Raw genomic sequence first — 21,610 nt, forward strand, 5'->3', positions numbered from 1 at the left:
TAAAAGAAACTAAGCCAAACTTTTTGAAATAAGGATATTTTACTCTTACTCATCTTTGTTTCACAAATTTCTATTGAATGAATGCAAATATACAGATGATTGATTAGTATTTAATTTCTAATTGTTTGTTTATTTTAGTTATCAAGTGGGAATCCTGTATATGAAAAATACTACAGACAGGTAAGATTTTTGTTTCTTTGAATATAAAATTGAATTTAAAAATGTTTTTTCAACTCTTGATTGTATATTTGCAGGTTACAAGCCAGCCGAACACATTTGATGTGTCTTGTTTTCAATTTCCTGTGCTTTAACCTTTTGTTTTGAGTGCTTAATACTTTTGACAAGCTATCAGAAAAATGAAGAAAAGAGATAATTAAGCCCAAACACTTAATTGTCTTAAATGTCTATCTATCCATATAATGTGTACTATTAGATTTAGGTTATAAAATCCATATAATATTAAATATATTCATGCAGATATAAATATAGAAATTAATTATAGCCAAATAGAAATGACTTTTCTGTTGTTTTTAAGACTTATTAAAGTTTAGGGGCACCTTGATGGCTCAGTTGGTTAAGCAACCAACTCTTGATTTAAGCTCAGGTCACCATCTCAGGGTTGTTGGATTCCCCTTACCCCCTCCTCTCTCCCACCCTGTGTCCCTTTCCACTCTTGCTCTTTCTCTTATGTGCATGCTCATTCTCTCTCAAATAAATAAAATCTTATAAAAATACTTATTAAAGTTTAATTTTCGCAAAGTTAAAACTATGATTCTCATAGAAATACAAGTAGGAAATGCATGTGTGTCAAGGATTTTATTTACCTCAATTAATTACTGGGAGAACCAGTAAGATGTAAAAATGAGAATATGAGTTGTAGAGATTTATATTCTCCATGAGACAAAATTCATTTATTGGTATGGGTAGGAATCATTGCATTGCTATGTTTTCTATAATTTAACTTCTATTCCTAAAGAATCTTGGATTGTACTTTTTAAAGCCTTTGCTGTTTTTCCTCTATCTTGAGACTAGGGCCCAAATCTTAGAAATTCTTTCCCCCATATTTCATCTGCAGTACATATGAATTTGAATGAATTTATCTCATTTTGAGATTTCCCTGTCTGTTGAGGTTCCTAGCCTGCTAAGTGACCTTGCTTTACTGTCTCTGAGACTGGGACCTTATAAACTGGGTTGCAGAAAACTGGGAGGGCTTTCTAGACATTGTCTCTGCTTAAGTCAGTCCTTTTTCCTTAATAGTGGCTTGTTCTTTTTGAATAAAAGATCATTATTCTCACATAAGCCACTCAACTATATCCTGATAAAAAGAAAAAATTATTTAACGTGTTAATAACTATATATTGCCATAAAAATAAGAACATTCCATTGAAAGATTTGTTTTTGAGTTCTGAGGTCAGTGAAAATCAGATACCATTGAAAACTATTTCAGTTTATAAAAGCAGAGCCTACTAAATCAATATAAGGAGAAAATAGAAAGGGCTTTTCCACATATCCATTAGAAAACAGAATATTAACAATAATACCAACAGTATTCCAAGTTAATAACCATAATTAAATATTCCCCAGCAGTTCATTAAGTCATGTGTAATTAATTCTTCTTCCCTTGCTTGGGTCAGGAGTCTGCTTTCATGAAATGTATCTAATTCTGGACTGCACAGTTCTGGATCTTCTGACTTAGTCCAGTAGTATAGACTGAGACTTGTCTAAAGTGATGTCAGCTCAGAAGTCTTTATTAAAAAGTCTGTATTTTGAAGTGTTAATAATTCAGATTATATGGGATAGTTCTTTCCGTGAGGCTCTGAGACTGTTTATCTTTGATGAAAACAAAGTTCTAGCCTATAGCTTATGGCAGGGCAAGTGTCACAGTACAACAGGAACTCTTGTATGTGACAGAAACTAAATGGCTGTGTTTAATTTATTATAGTAACCAAAAGAAAGGAAGATAGTCAAATTGGAATATGATACATAAATATTTCATAAAAGTTTGATCAGTGTTTCCCCTGCTAGGAATAGATATTCCCTTCTCCCTGCAGTCAGGGAGCAGGCAAAGTAGGAGGAGTCCTGGAGATTTTTAGAGGCAGGTTTGTTAATATTTCTGTACTTCTTTGTTACCCAAAATTTGAATTGGGCAATTTTTTTTTGGCAATTTTTTTTCTTTTCTTTTCTCTCTCTCTCTCTCTCTCTCTCTTTTTTTTTTTTCTGAGTGATTTATTCCACATTCAAGCACTTGAAAGAAAGGATTTCTCTTTTGCGTCTTTGCTGGGATTGGCCTGTCTGGAATGCTTTGTATATGTTTACAACAATCTTAATCTTTTAACTAAACTGGAAAAACAGCTAGCTCAAAAATATCCTTGTTTCGTGTTACTTTTCCATGACTTTTTAAAAATTTACTTTTCATTTTTATAAACAGAATTTTACTTCAGGAAATCTTTACAGAAGTGAAAATCTTTTTTTTTTTTTTTTTGAGCTGTTTTTCTGCTCTTTGTGACATTCTGTTTTATTTTTATTTTTATTTTTAAAGATTTTATTTATTTATTCATGAGAATACACACAGAAGAGAGAGAGAGGCAGAGACACAGGCAGAGGGAGAAGCAGGCTCCATGCAGGGAGCCCGACGTGGGACTCGATCCCGGGTCTCCAGGATCACTCCCTGAGCTGTAGGCGGCGCTAAGCCGCTGAGCCACTGGGGCTGCCCCTGTGACATTCTGTTTTAACGGAAAGTTCCTATCAATTAAAATGATGTGTATCTGTTTTTTTGTTTTTTTTTGATGCATATCTGTTAATGCTCTTTAGGAACTTAAGAATTTAAAAAATATTTCCTTAAGTTTATTATGGAATCACTGCTGGTTTTAGAGCTAATACTCCTTTGACCTTTTTTTTTTTTTTTTTTTTTTTTTTTTTTTTAGGTGTTACAGTTTCTAAGAATAAATATAAAAGCAGAAGTTAATGATTTAAAAATGTTTGAAAAAAAGCCCCAGATCTACAGGTACTCCCATTTGTCAGAAGTTCTCTCCAGGAAATGCTGCCCTTTCTTGGCCTTTGTTAGTCAAAGGATTCCTGTCCCCTTTAAAAAAGTCAGTTTCCAAGTCACAGGGAGGAAGGCAGGTAAAATGATAACTTTGTCTCTATGGTTGTCAGCAACTTATGGTTTAAATCTTTTCAGGTTGATACAGGCAATACTGGAAGGGTGTTGGCTTCTGATGCTGCTGTTTTCCTGAAAAGATCAGGGCTTCCAGACTTGATACTTGGAAAGGTAATATTTATTCATTTTAATTAGACTATAATGAATATTTAGTATAAATAAATTGGATGCAAATTTAGAAAGATACCATCAAAAAACTTAGAACTGAATCATTGAAGCAGTTATAGGAATGCAATGGAGGGAATTTGTGGTGCAGTGATTTACTCTTTTGAAAAGTAAGGGGTTTTTCGGATTTTTAGAAAACCAATTACTTTTTAGTAGGATGAAATGAGGAAGGAATAGTACATTTGGGTATTGAGGGAGAAACAGTGCAGACTGGGAACCTTGCCACCCACTCAGAGAGTTGGCTCTATCTTTGTTTCCTGTACTATAACTGTCTCTAACTGTGTTTAATTTGTGGTGAATAGAGTTGGGGATGAGAGGCTTAGAAAAGAGCACAAAGAAGTGGAAAGTCCCTCTCCTGCTAGATCTCCTGGTGAATCCTTATACATGATACTGATATTAATTATTCACAAATAAACATGAACTATTTCAGCTTGCCTGTAAGGAAGAATATCATCTTAATATGGACCTAAAATCAAGGTAGTATGTTCTAGTAGAAAGAGCATTGAATTTGGAGTTAGAACCTGGGTTAATGAAAAGGGCATTGGACTTGGAAGTTAGAAGATGAATGGATAAAGAAGATGTGGTTTATGTATACAATGGAATATTACTCAGCTATTAGAAATGACAAATACCCACCATTTGCTTCAACGTGGATGGAACTGGAGGGTATTATGCTGAGTGAAGTAAGCCAGTCGGAGAAGGACAAACATTATATGTTCTCATTCATTTGGGGAATATAAATAATAGTGAAAGGGAATATAAGGGAAGGGGGAAGAAATGTGTGGGAAATATCAGAAAGGGAGACAGAACGTAAAGACTGCTAACTCTGGGAAACGAACTAGGGGTGGTAGAAGGGGAGGAGGGCGGGGGGTGGGAGTGAATGGGTGACGGGCACTGGGGGTTATTCTGTATGTTAGTAAATTGAACACCAATAAAAAATAAATTAAAAAAAAAAAAAAAAGAACCTGCATTTCAGTTCTTTTCTTGATGCCTTGAATGTTCTTGAGTTAAGTATCTCACTGGGCCATAGTATCTTTGTGTAGGGTTGCACTAAATGACCTTCAAGGTTTCTTCCCACTTTTAATTCTGTGATTCTTAAATCTGATGACCAAAGAGAATGAAGTTGTAAATTGCAGGGATTTAAGTTATCTTTAAGATGATTTTTGTTTAAAAAACAGATTGACTTTTTTTTTCTGAATTTCAGATTTGGGATTTAGCTGACACAAATGGCAAAGGAATCCTGAACAAACAAGTAAGATTCCGAGATTCATATGAAAAAGTTTTTGAGTGCTTCAGAATAAAAAATAACAAGGATTTTTTCTAGTTTTAAACTAGGAATTGGTTTTTTGCCAATATTAGGTTTTCCAAGGGAAAGTGTTATAACAGTATATTGGAAAATATTTCCAATTCCATAGACATTAAAGTAACTGATTCCCAAATGTTAGTGTTAATTTGGTAACATTGTTCTCCTGGAATGTCGTAGCCTGTTGGGGCTTCTCTAACATGATAATATAGACTGGATGGCTTATAAATAGCAGAAATGTATTGCTCACAGTTCTGGAGGCTTGAAACACAAGACCAGGCTGCCAGCATGTTTGGGTGAGGACTATCTTCTTTGTCACAGACCTCTTGTTGTATCCTTCCATGGCAGAAGGGGCTAGGGATCTTTCTGGACCCTCTTTTTTATTTTTTCTTTTTAATTTTTTTTTTTAATTTTTATTTATTTATGATAGTCACACACAGAGAGAGAGAGAGGCAGAGACACAGGCAGAGGGAGAAGCAGGCTCCATGCACCGGGAGCCCGACATGGGATTCGATCCCGGGTCTCCAGGATCACGCCCTGGGCCAAAGGCAGGCGCTAAACTGCTGCGCCACCCAGGGATCCCTGGACCCTCTTTTTTAAAGCATTAATCCCATGAGGCCCCCATTCTGATGCCTTAAGCATGTCTCAAAGGCCCTACCTCCTAATATCGCTACCTTTGGTACCTTGTACAATATACTTACTTGTGAGTATTCTGTCTAGGTCTTACTTTTGGCATATAAACCAAAAAATGGTTTACAGGCCATGAGTAAACCCTAGACTAGAAATATATGAAAGTGATTATGAATATTGGACACCATCAGTATACTTTGAAATTTAGCTTGTTAGGGATAGATTTCAGGACTGGAGATGGGTAGATTCCACAGCACTGAATTAAAGCTTGCTGCATGCTGATACATTGGCTGAGCACTGCTACTCAAAATTAGTTCCCCTATATGGGAACAGCTGAAGCAGCATCAAACTCCAAAAAGGGGTGGGAAATTTAGATGAGAGAGTACGAATATCAAGTCTCTTAATTAAGATTCTAGGGCTAGATTATAGTCCCCAATAGAGCCTCTGGGCAGAAGGGCTAATTGGTACGTTGGAGACATAGGAAAACTAGCTTCATATGGGCAGCCAGAGTACTGTGCGCTCAGTCAGCAAATATTTGTTGAATACCTGTTTTGAGTCAGGCTTTGGAAATGCAGGCGTGAACAAGACAGATATGGTCCCTGTCTTCAGGAGTTTATATAGTTTATATTTACAGTTTATAGTGTTTTCTTCACTCTGATATTACTGAACTTCGGATGTTGAGTTGAGTTGTCTTTGTTATATATATCCAAGTGGCTGGATTTGTGGATCTGCAGTTTAAACTTTGATGTTTGCATGAGAGAAGTAGATTTTTGAATTAACATGAAACAAAGGGAAAAAACCAATATTTATTGAGTTTCTATGTGCCAAAAATGACAGTAGGTGTTTTCGTTCTTATAGTATGGTTTTTATTTTGTACCTCATAATACATGGCAAAGGTATTAGAAAAATTTTATTTAACTTGTCCATGGCCGGGATCCCTGGGTGGCGCAGCGGTTTGGCGCCTGCCTTTGGCCCAGGGCGCGATCCTGGAGACCCAGGATCGAATCCCACATCGGGCTCTCGGTGCATGGAGCCTGCTTCTCCCTCTGCCTGTGTCTCTGCCTCTCTCTCTCTCTCTGTGTGTGACTATCATAAATAAATAAAAATTAAAAAAAAAAAAAAAAAAAAAAAAAAAATAACTTGTCCATGGCCTCACAACTTTAAGTGGCAGAACTAGAATTTAATGCAAGACTATTTCACTTCAGAGCCTGTCCATACTATGGGAGGGGACCTGATTACCTAAGAGTAATTGAATCTCTTATAACATGAGAAAGTAAAAAAGGTTGATTTTGGAGGACTTAGAATACCAGCATTTATTTTTATTTATTTTTTAAAGATCTTATTTATTAGAGAGAGTACACATGCATGCATATGAGGGAGGAGGGGCAGAGAGAGAGGGAGAAGCAGATTCCCCACCGAGGAGGGAGCCTGATGTAAGGCTCTAACCCAGGACTCTGGGATCATGACCTGATGCCAGAGGCAGGTGCTTAATCGACTGAGCCACCCAGGTGCCCCCAAAATACCAGTATTTAAAGGTTGGGGGAGGCATTGACTCTGAGATTTGAAAGGTCAGAGGAAAAGTAGGAGAGTTTTATGAAGCTATGTTGGTGGAGGAGAGTTTCTGGGAGTTATCATACTGTCCAGACTGCCAAAAGAACAAGCAGAACGAGGTGAAGTTTTTTGTGTTTTGTTTTGTTGAGGCTATTGTATTTGGTAGCTAAGAAGTTATTTGTGACATAGGCAGTGGTTTCTCTAGCTAATGGTGGAAGTTCAAGTGGGATTGCATAAAAGCTTATGGAATGAATGAAAAGAGAAGGGGAGATCTTGAAATATCACCTTTTTAAGAAATTTGTGAGTGAAGGCAAGGTGTTACATAAAGCAGACAACCTGCAAGGTTCTAAGAATAGGTAAGAATTGGGTAAGAATGGTATTGGTGAGAATAGGAGGTTTGAGAAAAGTGGTGAAGGGTTGATTGCATCAGCAACGATACTAAGTTGAAAGTGATTAAAACTGGAGTAAAGGCTTTTGTTGTGTTTATTCCCAGACCAAAAACCAGTTGCTTCAGCATCTCTGCATTTATTTATTAAATTTTGCACTGAGACTTAAAAGGCCAAAAATCCAAGGACCTTTGGGAGAGATTTACAAGTATTTTGAAGTGAAGCAGTTATGTAATTGTTTTAGATGCTGCACAGTAGCTCTATATTCTCTGTAGCTTTCCTGGAATAGCAGTGGTTGAATCACTTGAATGATTGGTCCAGTTTCAAAATTTATCATCTTAAATCCAGAGATGACTTTTGATAACATTCAGTTGTTATTTTCTTCTGGGGTTTTTTCCAGACTCTTTTCCTCACTTAAATGATAAAAATCATTTTTAACATCAAATGTTAAATGTTCATCAAATGTTCTTTGAAGAATGTATTAATCTTGTATAATTTCTACTACCTGTATTATCACAGTTTATTTAAATATTTTCCCATTTATATTAACACCTTTTGCTATTTATAATGTTAGGAACATCTTTGTACATAGATATCTTCTGAATTTTACAGCAAGTGTTTTCAGGCAAATGTGCTATTATATTTGTTGCTACATTAAGATCTTGGAGTAATTATGAATTGTTTTATATTTTCAGATTGTAAGTGTGGTTGGATGGATAGATAGGTAGATAGATAATTAATGTACTTAACTTCATGCTTCTCTTTCTCAGGAATTCTTTGTTGCTTTGCGACTTGTGGCATGTGCCCAGAATGGATTAGAGGTTTCTCTGAGTAGCTTGAACCTGGCTGTTCCTCCACCAAGATTTGTAAGAAATGATCTTAAGTTTAAATTGTACTTAATTTTTAAAATGGTACAACATGATTTAAAAATTAAAATTGCTATATTAAAAAATAATTTCCCTAACCCCTATCACTCAGCTACCTGATTTTCTTTCTTAATGGCTACTGTTGTTATTAGTTTCTTGTATATTCTTCCAGAGTTACTATATGTGTATTTACTTATTTTTTAATTTATTTTTTAAAGATTTTATTTATTCATGAGACACAGAGAGAGAGAGGCAGAGAAACAGGCAGAGGGAAGCAGACTCTCTGCAGGAAGCCTAATGTGGGACTCAATCCTAGGACTCTGGGATCACACCCTAAGCCAAAGGCAGACACCTAACCGCTCAGCCACCCAGGCGTCGCATTATATGTGTATTTAAAGAAATATAAATACCCACTTCCTCATTTTACATTGATTGTAGTGTACAATTAATAAACACAATTCTTTTTTTTTTTTTTTTTTTTTTTTTTTTTTTTTTTTTTTATTTATTTATGATAGTCACAGAGAGAGAGAGAGAGGCAGAGACATAGGCAGAGGGAGAAGCAGGCTCCATGCACCTGGAGCCCGACGTGGGATTCGATCCAGGGTCTCCAGGATCCCGCCCTGGGCCAAAGGCAGGCGCCAAACCGCTGCGCCACCCAGGGATCCCAATAAACACAATTCTATACCTTTTTAAATAATATGTTTTAGAGATCTTTACATAAAAGCGTATTTATTCTTTTTAATAGCTGTATAGTATTTCCTTGCTTCTATTTACATAAAAGTTTTTAAATTTTTTATTTAAACTCCAGTTAATTAACATACAGTGTTATATTAGTTTCAGGTGTACAATAGAGTGATTTGTTACTTGCCTACAACACCCAGTGCTCATCACAGCGAGTGCACTCCTTAATTCCTGTCACCCATTTAACCTATCCCCTCCATACTTCCTCTCTACCATAATTTATTTACCTTCCTATTGATAGGCTTTTAGCTTGTTTTTAATCTTTTATTATTAAAAAATGCTGCAATGAATAATAACCTTGGATATATGTCATTTTACATGTACAAAAATATATTTATATGTGCATATTCTCAGAAGTGGAATTGCTCTTTCAGAAGTTTGTGCATTTGTGGAGTTTTCATATGTAATATCAATTTGTGTTCCGTAGTGGTTGTACTCGTTCACAAACCCACCATCAGTTGGTCACGTGCTCTTTTGCTAACATTCTGTTGTTAATTTGAGAGGTGACAAATGGAATGTTGAGTGTAGTTTTAATTTGTCCATTTGGTTTTACAGAGTGAGTTTGAGTAGTTTTTCTCATGCTTATAAGTCATTTTCATTACCTTTATGTGAAATGTCTGTTTAAAGCTTTTCCCATCTTTCTTAGGTTATTGATCATTTTAAAAATTGAATTCTAGAGGTTATGTATATATACTACATACACACACACATATATTTTCCTAGTTTGTCATTTGTCTTGAAATCGTAGTGATTTTTTTCATAAAGAAGTGATTTTTTTAATGAGTTACTAGGATTTAATTTTTTAATAGTTTATTTTTTTCACATTTATGTTAGTCTTGATACTAAGTATGAGTATGGGTTCAAATTGATGATTTTCCCAGGATGGCCACTTTATAAAATAACCAGTCTTTTCCTTACTGATTTGGAATGCCACCTCAGCCATGTATTTTTAGTTCCTTTCTGGATTTTTTTGTTTTTACCCATTGATCTGTTTATTCATATGCTCACCTAACATTGTTTTAATTATCATATTTGGTAATTTGTTTGTATGTCTAATAGGGCTGGTCCTCCCTACCCTACCCCCTTTTCTAGAAGTTTCATGGCTCTTACTTATTTTTTGTTTGTTTTAGATTTTATTTATTTATATGAGAGAGAGTGTGTGCACAAACGAGGGAGAGAGTTAGAGAGAGAGGGAGAAGCAGACTCCTTGCTAAGCAAGGGAACCTCACTTGGGGCTCTCATTCCCAGGACCCTGAGATCATGACCAAAGCTGAAGGTAGATGCGTAACTGAATGAGCCACCCAGGCACTGTGGCTCTTGTTTTTAAATTTAAAACTTTAAAAGTATTTGCTCTGAGTATTATGAATTTAACTTCAGTTTTGAGAATTTCTGCATGTGTAAGTTTAGGTAGGGAATCAGAGGGTTAATTTAGGGATTTGTTTTCTAACTATATTATTATAAAAATGTTTCTACTATATCCATCTGTCTCTAAAAGGAGATAAATATAACAACTTGGGTGTGCTGTTAATAGGTTCATGTTCTTGTAACTTAAGAAATCTTAAGTTGGGTTCTTGTCCCAGTTTACTTTCCTTAAATAGTGTTAGGAAAAAGTCATCAGTTAACAGGGCCACAAATATTTCTGTTACATTCAGATATCTTTATCTTGATATCAGTTGTAATAAGATTTCTTCTATAACACTAAATGTTTCAGTTAGTGCTCTAATATCATTTATGCAGCTAACTCATAACTCAGTTTTTGTTTCATTTGTATTTAGATGAAAGTCTAATAGAGTCAATGTAAAATAGTGTCTTGTGTGCATTGAGTTCCGTATTTTGTATGAATGTATTTAAATCCAAAGACCTTTTTCTTGTTGTTTATTGATGTGAGGTTTTCAGCTCTTCATGTGCTCTATTTTTTTATTTATTTATTTTTTGTTTTTTTTAGCATGATACCAGTAGTCCTTTGCTCATCAGTGGAACTTCTATAGCTGAGCTCCCATGGGCTGTAAAAGTAAGTAAACTTTGTAACTACTTTTTCCTTACACATTGCTTTGCTTCCTAGCCATTTAATCCTCTCCCACTACTACCAAAATCTATTGTAACCTGCATGGGATTTTCATTTTTTTACTGTAGGGGAAATACTGGTACTAGAAATCTTTTGAGAGATCTTACTATTCTATCAATCATTTTGAACAGTTAGTATGGCTTAAATGCATTTATTTTATAGTATAAACTAAAAATGGTGATGTCATATTCCTATATTAATGAAAATATTTTATGAATAGGTAGTTTACCCTACTGGTATTATTTCCTGTTTGAAAATTCTGGTTAACCAGATAATTCTCTTTATGGCTCTAAAACAAACAATTTTGTATGAAATCTTTTTCTGAAGTGGATATTTTGCATTATATCTATTGGAGACATCATGCTAGTTATGTCTCCAATTTAAAAAATGTTATCGGGGGGATCCCTGGGTGGCTCAGCGGTTTTCACACCTGCCTTTAGCCGGGGAGCGATCCTGGAGTCCCGGGATCGAGTCCCGTGTCAGGCTCCCGGCATGGAGCCTGCTTCTCCCTCTGCCTGTGTCTCTGCCTCTCTCTCTGTCTATCATAAATAAATAAAAATAAATATTTAAAAATAAATAAAAAATGTTATCAGGTACCTGGGTGGCTCGATTGAGTGTCTGCCTTTGGCTCAGGTCATGATCCTGGATTCCTGGGATCAAGCCCATCAGGCTCCTTGCTTAGTGGTGAGCCTGCTTCTCCCTCTGCTCCTCACTACACTTGTTCTCTCTCTCACTCTCTCTCAAATAAATAAATAAAAGCTAAAAAATAAATAAAATCTTATCAGCTTTTAAAAATTTATCAGATTTTAAAAATCATAGTATCTAAATAATATTAGGACTAGGATATAGCAGATCAAATGGCTTTTAATAAATATGTATAGTTTTGTTCGAAAGTCACTTGGTTTCTATGTCCATATATGCCTGTGTGTTATTAACTAATTTAAAAAAGTATAGGAATCTGGCTTTGACTGGGAAAATCATGACTGCTAATTTTTTTAAAGATTTATTTATTTATTTTAGAGAGAAAGAGGGTGTACACACACGTGCGCGTGCGCACACACACACACACACACACAAGTATGGGGAGAGTCAGAGGGAGAGAATCTCAAGCAGATTGCCTGCTGAGTGCAGAGCTCAACTCAGGGCTCGACATGGGCTCCATCTCACAACTCTGAGATCGTGACCTGAACCCAAATCAAGAGTCTGACTCTCCACCAACTGAGCCACCCATGTGCTCCATGAACAGTAGTTTTTTATGTTATACAGATAACTTTCCAGGATTTTAGGGATGTCCTATTATCGATAAGAAAAGAAAATCTTGCTTTGGAAAAAATGGGAGAAACTAGGTGTTTAGTCCTATGGTGGTTATTTTTTTTTTTAAATCTGAGTTTGAAATATGACTTAATACCATGTTGAGAAGGTCGTAGAATGTCACTAACTAGCTTGTGTGTTCTCACAAGTTATTTCCTTGCTATGGATTTCAGTGAGAAGGTTGGACTAGATGCTCCTCTCAGAGCCCTTCCTATTACTTGATTAAGCTAATAGTAGAAAAGCAAACATAGTATTGCAGCTACAAAAGGAATGGAAGGGATACTGGACTCTTGAGTAACTTTTAGATTGTTATTTATAATATATTTTGATGAAAGCAAAAAATGTTTTAAAAATAATTTTTAAGAATATATTGCCTAGGGATCCCTGGGTGGCGCAGCGGTTTAGCACCTGCCTTTGGCCCAGGGCGCTATCCTGGAGACCCGGGATCGAATCCCACATCGGGCTCCCGGTGCATGGAGCCTGCTTCTCCCTCTGCTCTGCCTATGTCTCTGCCTCTGTGTGTGTGTGTGTGTGTGTGTGTGTGACTATCATAAATAAATAAAAATTAAAAAAAAAAAAGAATATATTGCCTAGGGGATCCCTGGGTGGTTCAGCGGTTTGGTGCCTGCTTTTGGCCCGGGGCGCGATCCTGGAGTCCCGGGATCGAGTCTTACATTGGGCTCCCAGCATGGAGCCTGCTTCTCCCTCTGCCTGTGTCTCTCTCTCTCTCTCTCTCTCTCTCTCTCTCTGTGTGTGTGTGTGTGTGTGTGTATCATAAATAAATAAATAAATAAACAAACAAATAAATATATCTTAAAAAATATATATATTGCCTATTCTTTGAGGATTTGATTTTTATAACTGCAGTTTAAATGCTTTTCACCACTGATTAACTTGTGATCTTTTTAATATTATAGTCTGAAGATAAGGCCAAATATGATGCAATTTTTGATAGTTTAAGCCCAGTGAATGGATTTCTATCTGGTGATAAAGTGAAACCAGTATTGCTCAACTCTAAGTTACCTGTGGATATCCTTGGAAGAGTAAGATATTATTAAATTCTAAATGTAATTTTTATGTATCTTATTTTTGTCTTTATCAGGGGCACTTACAGCTCATTGTCAAAGATTACACAGATTTTATTTTGATGTTATAGAATTTTTCTGTGATCTGCTTTAATATGTAAAATTATTGCCAATTAATTTTATTTGATATTCCCTCTAAAATATGAGTACTTGAAATTAGTTATATATGTAAGCCCTTTGAGCAGGTCCTTTTTATTTGAACTGTATGTTCTGACTTCCCAGTTCCTTGATTTAATTTCTGGAGACCATCAGTATTTTATATCTATTGCCTACTTCATGGCTGTATGATGGGGCCCTGCTATAAGGAATAGTTTCATCTCTGAAATCATTAACTCTCTAAATAGAACTTACCATCTTTATAGATCTCTTTCATAAATACTTGTAAGACTAATTCTTTGACTTCACAAGACTTTTAAGTCTCAGAGTCCTTTACTTTCTCCATTTTTCAAATTTATTTATTTTTTCCTCATCCAACTTGGTCCACAGTTTCATTTGGTATCTTTAGCTCCCGTTACCATATTTTCTAACCTTTCTTCTGACCTGTTGAAAATCTGACTTTGCACGAAGCTAATTATGTGCCTTCTCTGTGGTTGCATGTGGACTACTGAGAATCTAATAAGATATTGGTATCATCATAATTTTATGATCACCAACTTCAGCAGGGCTTTCCCTACTCTTGGGCTATTTTCCATAGTGATTTATCTCTATGCCTCTTTGGATTTCAAACCTCATCTACTCTCATTAAACCTCCAGAGAGTCTGTATTGTATGGAAAACAATAATGGACTTAGTTGGAAATCTTTAATCCCTTGCTTGGCCAGAATACAGAGGGTTAAATCTGGCTGCACCATTTCTTAGACGTGTGACCTTGAGTTAATCATCAGAAAACCATGTATCATTTTTTTTAATCTTTAAGATGAGCATGATTCCATTTATAGGGTTGTAAGGATTAAATGTGATTATGTATGTAGCACAGTGCTTGGTACATATTCTTTAATGCTAGATGCCACGATGCTGATGGTGATAATGACTTACTACCATACCACCTGTAGGAGTACTACTGGATCAGTGTTGTATAGGTTAGCTCAGTAAATGTTAATTTAAAAGCCATTTTTCAGTACTATTTCTCGTTAATCATTTCTCTACTGTGTGGTCAGTGTGAGATTTCTAAACTATAAATATAATCCTGTTATTTTGACTTAAACTTAACCCTCTTAGTAGCTTCTCATTGCATTTAAGATAAAGTCCAAATTCCTTGAAGACATTTAGTGACCAAACACTTGCTTATCTCCACTCCAGTCTCTTACTAAAGTAAATTTTACTCCCAGTAAAATTTTGTTGAAAGACTTAAATATCTTCTTTTCAAGGATTTAACATAGTTTTATAGCTGATCCAAAGGTATGGAATCTACTCTGTATTTAAACCAAATCTACTAGGGCCTTTTAGATTTATTTTTTCTTTGTAAGCCCTGGACATTAGCTGGTTAATAATAACACAGTATTCACTGGACATATATTTTAGTTGATCAGAGATTCTGTAGTGTATGGAAAACAATAATGGACTTAGTTGGAAATCTTCATGTTGAGAACTGATTCTGTGACTTAATAATGGTTGCATGATCTTAAGTCATATCACCTCAGGTCTAAAAGTGGGTTGATAGTACCACATGGAGTTGTTGCATGAGTTAACAGATGATGTTTGTGAAAAAGCATTGTAGCTGTTTAAAGTGCTGTATACATAGTTTTCTTACTGGATAGAAACAAAATATTTTCTTTAAAATTTTGTAAGAAACTTTTATTAAAAAACACTTGTATTAAGAATTATTCCTTCTTTTTACAATAATGTTAATGTTAATATAGCATATGAGTGATGTAATAAAATGTTCAGCATAAGTGAAATTTCTCCAAGAAGTAGATATTTTAATGTTTATTTATTTATTTTATATTTTAATGTTTAGATGAAAGATTTCCTTGCATTTATTGTATTTGGTGTTTACAGGTAGCATATGAAGTGAAAGAGCTTTAATCTTTGTTGATTCCTTTCTTTTTAAGGTTTGGGAGTTGAGTGACATTGACCATGATGGAATGCTTGACAGAGATGAGTTTGCAGTTGTAAGTAACCTAATGCTCTTAAAATCTTAAACATCTTAATGGTTTTCTCAAGCAAAAATTTCCTTGTTTAGTTTCTCCTCAGAGGAAAACTGTATTTTCCTAAGGTTGTTGGTATGAGTATTTTTGTCTAGAGTATACAGGTAGTCAATAAATATTTTTAAAGAAACAGATAGTAGAAAATGTATGGTCTTACTGTCTTCATTTTATTTGACTTTAATGTACATAGGATTATATACTTTGGATAATGTATTGTAAAGATGCTGAGTGGTATCGATCTTTACCAGACATCTCTTTTAAGTAATAAAAGTAGCTTCTTTCTGCTATGGAATAATTTTACTTCAGATATATCCCCAGATTTTCACATTTATTTTATTAAAGGAAAACATGGATAACATTGTAGTTTTACTTTATAGAGTGAGAAAGTTTTGACATCTTATCTGAAGATATGTCATCTTTGGAAATTGGAAGTTAATTCCAAATAGAGTTGTATTCTTCATCTCTTCCTTAAAAGTTAGATACAACTCTGCTGTGAGCTTATGAATAGTAAATCTCTAATCCCCCTTTGAATCTCTTACTTGGAAATTAATCTGTTCAGATTTTCTGTCTTTATTTTGCTGAGAAATTGTCTGCTTGACTTTCCAAATTTGTTGTGGGAGATTTGCCTTATTCTTTTAATCTCTTCTGGGCTGTGGTTGTGCTACTCTTTCATTCCAAATCTTATTTTTTTGCTCCCTCTCATCTTTTGTTTAATTGAATTTTATCTAGTTTATAAATCTTTAAAAAGAGCCATCTTTTGGATATAATTATCCTTTCTATTATGTTTTGACTTTTTCATTTTTTCAGCTTTTATCTTAATGACTTCTTCCTAGTTTCTTTTGGTTTACCTTTTAAAAAATATTTTCTTGAAAATGAGTACTAAATCCCTTTATTTTTTTTATCATCTTTAATATTGAAAAAACTTAAAGTACATATTTTCTCTTGAGTACAAGTTTAGCTGGATTCCATAGATACTGATACAAAGTATTCTTTTTACTACTTTTTAGATAATTTTTAGCTTTTTTAAATCATCTGTTTAGGAATATGTTTCCTAATTTCAAAGTAGTTAAGTTTGGTTTTTAGTTACCTTTGTATATACTTTTAGCTTGATTTGATTATGGTTAGAGAATGTGATCTTTAAAATCTTTACTTAAAAAATTTCATAAGATTTTCTTTGTTGCCAAGTTCATGACCTCTTATATGTTCCCTGGATGTATCAGCTTTTCTGCTCAGAAGATATTAGACCTATATAAATTCATTATATCAATTTTATTGATTATATTTCAGTTTCCATTTAGCCTTATTTTTCTTTTTTTGTCCTTTCATAAACTTTATTGTTTATATTCTAGGAATCAACTAAAATAGGAAGAATAAGTATTATTACATTTGAAAAAAAAATACAGAAATGGAAACCTTTTTTTTTTTTTTTCCAGAAATGGAAACTTAAAGTGACTTGAGTTGATGGTCTTAGGTCCCTAGCATTTTTAATTTTAATTTGGGTGATAGTTGGGAAATGGCAGGGGGTACCCCCTCACAAATGGTGACAGAAGTTATCTCAACTAACTATTAACGGTTGATTCAGTGTTTTGGGGGAAAGAAAGTGGTTATATTGAAGAGGTTTGGCTGATGATGTACTTTGAAAGACTGTGAAGACAAAAATTAAAAATTTCAAGGAAGGATTTGTATAAGTATAGTTAAAGTAGGTGGAGAATAGTATTATCCTCATTTGATTAACAGTAGTATGTGCTAAGGTAAGTGATTAAACACAATTTATCTTATGTGCTCTGAAGCCTTTTGCTAGGTAACCTACTCTTTTTTTTTTTAATAAAAGTAAACCTTTATTGAAAGAATAGTTTAAGAATGAACGACGCATTTATGGGAAGTTACAACTTAAAAAAAAATGAACATCTATATGTCTTCTCCTAGATTTAATAATTTTAACCACTTTGCACATTTGATTTCTTTCTATGAGCATTCCTCAGAAATTCTTTCCAACTTTATCATGCTTAGTGACTTTAATTTTAGATTTCGGCTCATGTGATGTATTTTTTTTTTTAAGATTTTATTTATTTATTCATGACAGACACACACACACACAGAGAGGCAGAAACACCGGTAGAGGAGAAGCAGGCTCCATGCAGGGAGCTGGACGTGGGACTCGATCCCGGGTCTCCAGGATCAGGCCCTGGGCCAAAGGCAGGCGCTATACCACTGAGCCACTGGGGCTGCCCCATGTGATGTATTTTTTAAAGATTATTTGCTTGATAGAGTGAGCACACATGTACATGTGAGCAAGGGGGGAGGGGTAAAGAGGGAGGGAAAGGAGAGAGAATCTCAAGCAGACTCCCTGCTGAGCGTGGAACCTGACGGGGCTCAATCCCACGACCCTAAGATCATGACCTGAATCAAAATCAAGAGTCGGATGTTTAACCAACTGAGCCACCCAGGCACCCCTCATATGATATATATACTGCCTCTGTTCTTTTTTAAAGTCTGGATCATCTGATATTTCTTTTCTTTTCTTTTCTTTTTTAGTATTTATTTATTTATTCATGAGAAGCACAGAGAGAGAGAGAGAGGCAGAGACATAGACAGAGGGAGAAGCAGGCTCCTGTGGGGAGCCCGATGTGGGACTCAATCCCAGGACTCGGATCACACCCTGAGCCAAAGGCAGACAATCATTGAGCCACCCAGGTGTCCCTACCTGATATTTATGTTTAAATTTATCTCTTGGATACAGCTTATTCCTGTGTTTCAGTTTTTCCCTAATTTGACAGTTTTTGTCTTTTAAGATGATGGTGCAGATACTGATTTTATTCCCTCTACCTTATGTATTTTACATTATTTTCTCTTTTTCCTGTTCCTATTGTTGCTAGTTATCAAGTAGTGATTCATTGAGTTTTCCCCTCTTATTTAAGTGTAAATTCTGTTTTAATATCTGTTCCATTAATGGTTAATAACACTTATCCCTGTACTTAATCATACTTCTTTCTCCAGCAGCTGAAAGTAAGTTAACCTTTACTCCAGTAAAACAAGTCCTTTAAATTATTTTCACTTCCTTTTTCACCTCCTAACCACAGAAAATTTTAGAATATTTTTTGTTAACTAAAATTCTAGACTTTTCTCAGTTAATTTAGTTCTTTTAATTCTAGGATTTTCCTTGTGGTTTTGCCATTATCAGTGATCTCACTAGCATTCTTTTGATGGACTTTGCCTGATAAATATTTTTCCATCTTTTTTCTTAATGAATGGGGCAAGTAACTTTTTTATAATTGAGATAATATGATTAACAGTGTTGTATTACTTTCCGGTATACAACATAATGATTCAACAATTCTGTACATTCCTCAGTAACCACAATAACCACGATAAGTGTAGTTACTGTTACCAAACAATGTCATTACAATCTTATTGCCTATATTCCCTATGCCATGCTTTTCATCTCTTATTTTATAACTGGAAGTTTGTACTTTTTAATCTTTATCTATTTCACGCATTCCTGCCACCTCCTTTCTGGCAACCACCAGTTTGTTCTCTGTATTTAAGAGTCTGTTAACTTGTTTGTTTGTGTCTTTCTTTGCTTGTTTATTTCTTAGATTCTACATGTGAATGAAATCATGGTATTTGTCTTCTCTGTTTGTCTGTCTGACTTCACTTAGCATTATATTCTCTAGGCCCATCCATTTTGTTGCAAATGGCAAGATTGTATTCTTTTTTTATGGCTGAGCAATGTTCCTCTGTATGTGTGTACACCACATCTCTCTTTATTGCTTCATTTATCAATGGACACTTGGGATGTTTCCATATCTTTGCTATTGCAAATAATGCTGTAGTAAACATGGAGGTGCATACATTTTTTTGAATTAGAGTTTTTGTTTTCTTTGGGTAAATACCCAATAGTGAAATTACTGGATCATATGGTATTTCCATTGTTAAGTTTTTGAGAAACTTCCATACTGTTTTCTATAGTGATTGTACCAATTTACATTCCCACCGATAGTGCAGAAGGATTCCTTTTTCTCCACATCCTTGCTTACCCTTGTTATTTCTTGTCTTTCTGATTCTGGCTATTCTGACAGGTGTAAGGTGATATATCATTGTGGGTTTTGATTTGCATTTCCCTGATGTCTCCTTAGTATGTAATAGTTTTTCTGTCTTGCTTCACTATGACTTTGGCATTATCAAGGAGCACTAGCCAGGTATTCTGTAGAATGTCTGCCAATCTAGGTTTGTCTGGTGTTTTTCTCATGGATAGAGTGGGGATATAGGTTTCTGGAAAGAATACCACAGATGTGAAATGCCTTTCTCATCACATTTATCAGGGGATAAATGATGTCTATATGCCATTACTGGTGATGTTAATCTTCATCACTTGGTAAAGCTGGCATTTGCCAGATTTCTTCACTATAAAGTTACTATTTTCCTCTTTTCCATTCTTTTCTTTGGAGAGGCAGACTCATGCCATTTTTACTTTGACAGAATACAAAGTAATCATTTGTACTGGTTTTTACATTCTTATTAGGCCTTTAGATTTTTCTGTTAAGTAAATGGTCTAAATTTTTGTCAGTAGCATTTGTTGGATCCTCATGTGAAGAGTTTTTGGCACTTTGAGGTTTATTAACTATATTTGTGTTAACATGTTCACATTGTACTGAAATTAACTTGTTACATGTTTGCTGCTTCTTTTGAGGTGGTAAGGTCTTTTTAGTTTTGTATTTCTAGTGCCTAGCACAGTGCCTGGTGGCTAGAAATTTCTCAGTACATATTTTGTTGAATTAAATTGATGAAGAAAATGTCATCAAATTTCATTGTATTACTTGGAATATATAAGAAATGCCTGATATTTTTTTAATCCCAGAATGCTATTTTAAGAAATTAAAACTGGCAGTTCAAGTGATTAAGTAGATGAATGAGCAAATAAAACTCTTAAGGAAACTCCTAAAATACTGGTTCTCAAAGTATTTGTCTTCTATCAGCAACATCAATATTACCAGAGAACGTATTAGAAATGCAGATTCCTAGGTATAAGCCCAGACCAACTAAATCAGAATCTCTGGGGTAGGGTAAAAAAGGCCTCCCCGAGATTCTGATGGCCACTAAACTGAGAAATACTCCCTAAAAGCAAAGAGAATAAAAGTGAGCAGCTACTGGTAATTGACTGCAATAGTAAACTAAATCCCCTCTTTCCCTGCTATCACGGAGAAAGCTTAGGCTTGTTTTTGCCAGACTTTACTTTTTTTTTTTTTTTTTTTCTTTCTTTCAACTATGGTGCTTCATTTCATTTAATTGCTGTATTTGTTTCAGTGGCAGGCTTTGATTAGGATAAAGTACAATATAATTTTAAAAAAAATTACAACCCAACAGTATACTGTTCACTTTTTTCTGTTTTATTTGGTAGAAAAATTTTTGGCTTCAGTTTTGTCAGGGAAACTATTTTCAAGGCAACATGAAATAATGATACTTTAAAAAAAATTTTTTTTTTTTTAACTTTCAAAAAATGTGTTGTCTGTTGGCAGCAGATAGCTGACATAGCTCTTTTGCTTCTGGTGTCTTCTTTTCCAGGAAATGACTCCCATCTGCAGTGAGAGGAATGCTGACCTTTAATGTGCATGTTAGTCACTTCTTTTAGCTCAGTGCCAACTTCATAATATTGCCTATATCATGAATTTGGTTGAAATTATATGCTATCCAGATATTTTTCACTCTGGAGTTTCAGGCTTTTGAAGATAATAAAGTTTATGTGTTTCTAAAACTAAATTAAGTTCTTCAAGTTGACTAGTAAATGGGGAGAGGAGAATTCTTGGTTTGGGCCAAATGGTTAAATATGGTCCAGGACAAAGAGCATCAGCATCTTTGGAGACTTCTTAGAAATATAAACTATAAGGCCCAACCCAGACTTAATGATTCAAGAATTCTGGGAGTGGAGCCTAGAAATCTGCACTTTATAATATTGTCCAGGTAATTCTGATACCTGCTACAATTTGGGTCCCATTGAGTAAAAGGTTAGTTTTATTCCACGTAGAGGAGAACATGGTCTTGTAAAATTATATGTGTACTCCTAGAGAAAAATAAGAGCTTATAGCCAGGTCTTTGAACCCTATACTATCACTTCTTAAAAAGATAACAGGCAAGATACTTAGCATCTTTGAGCTTCAGTTTCTTCGTACATAAAATGATATTTGTAATCACAGAAATTATGGG

At 34.8% G+C, this 21,610-nt stretch overlaps 1 protein-coding gene across 9 annotated transcripts in view; it reads left to right on the plus strand.

Moving 5' to 3' along the window:
- EPS15 (epidermal growth factor receptor pathway substrate 15) overlaps positions 1-21,610 on the plus strand; it is a 143,434-nt gene that overhangs the window by 34,154 nt on the left and 87,670 nt on the right. For all 9 annotated transcript variants that reach the window (XM_049093899.1, XM_049093898.1, XM_049093897.1 and 6 more), the window contains 7 exons: positions 139-180; positions 3,182-3,271; positions 4,530-4,577; positions 7,966-8,061; positions 10,748-10,813; positions 13,096-13,221; positions 15,314-15,373. In XM_049093899.1, coding sequence (XP_048949856.1) covers positions 139-180; positions 3,182-3,271; positions 4,530-4,577; positions 7,966-8,061; positions 10,748-10,813; positions 13,096-13,221; positions 15,314-15,373 — 528 coding nt within the window. The remainder of the gene's footprint in view (positions 1-138; positions 181-3,181; positions 3,272-4,529; positions 4,578-7,965; positions 8,062-10,747; positions 10,814-13,095; positions 13,222-15,313; positions 15,374-21,610) is intronic.

The sequence above is a fragment of the Canis lupus genome, chromosome 15, assembly GCF_003254725.2.
Source record: "Canis lupus dingo isolate Sandy chromosome 15, ASM325472v2, whole genome shotgun sequence".
In the NCBI taxonomy this organism is placed as follows: Eukaryota; Metazoa; Chordata; class Mammalia; order Carnivora; family Canidae; genus Canis; species Canis lupus.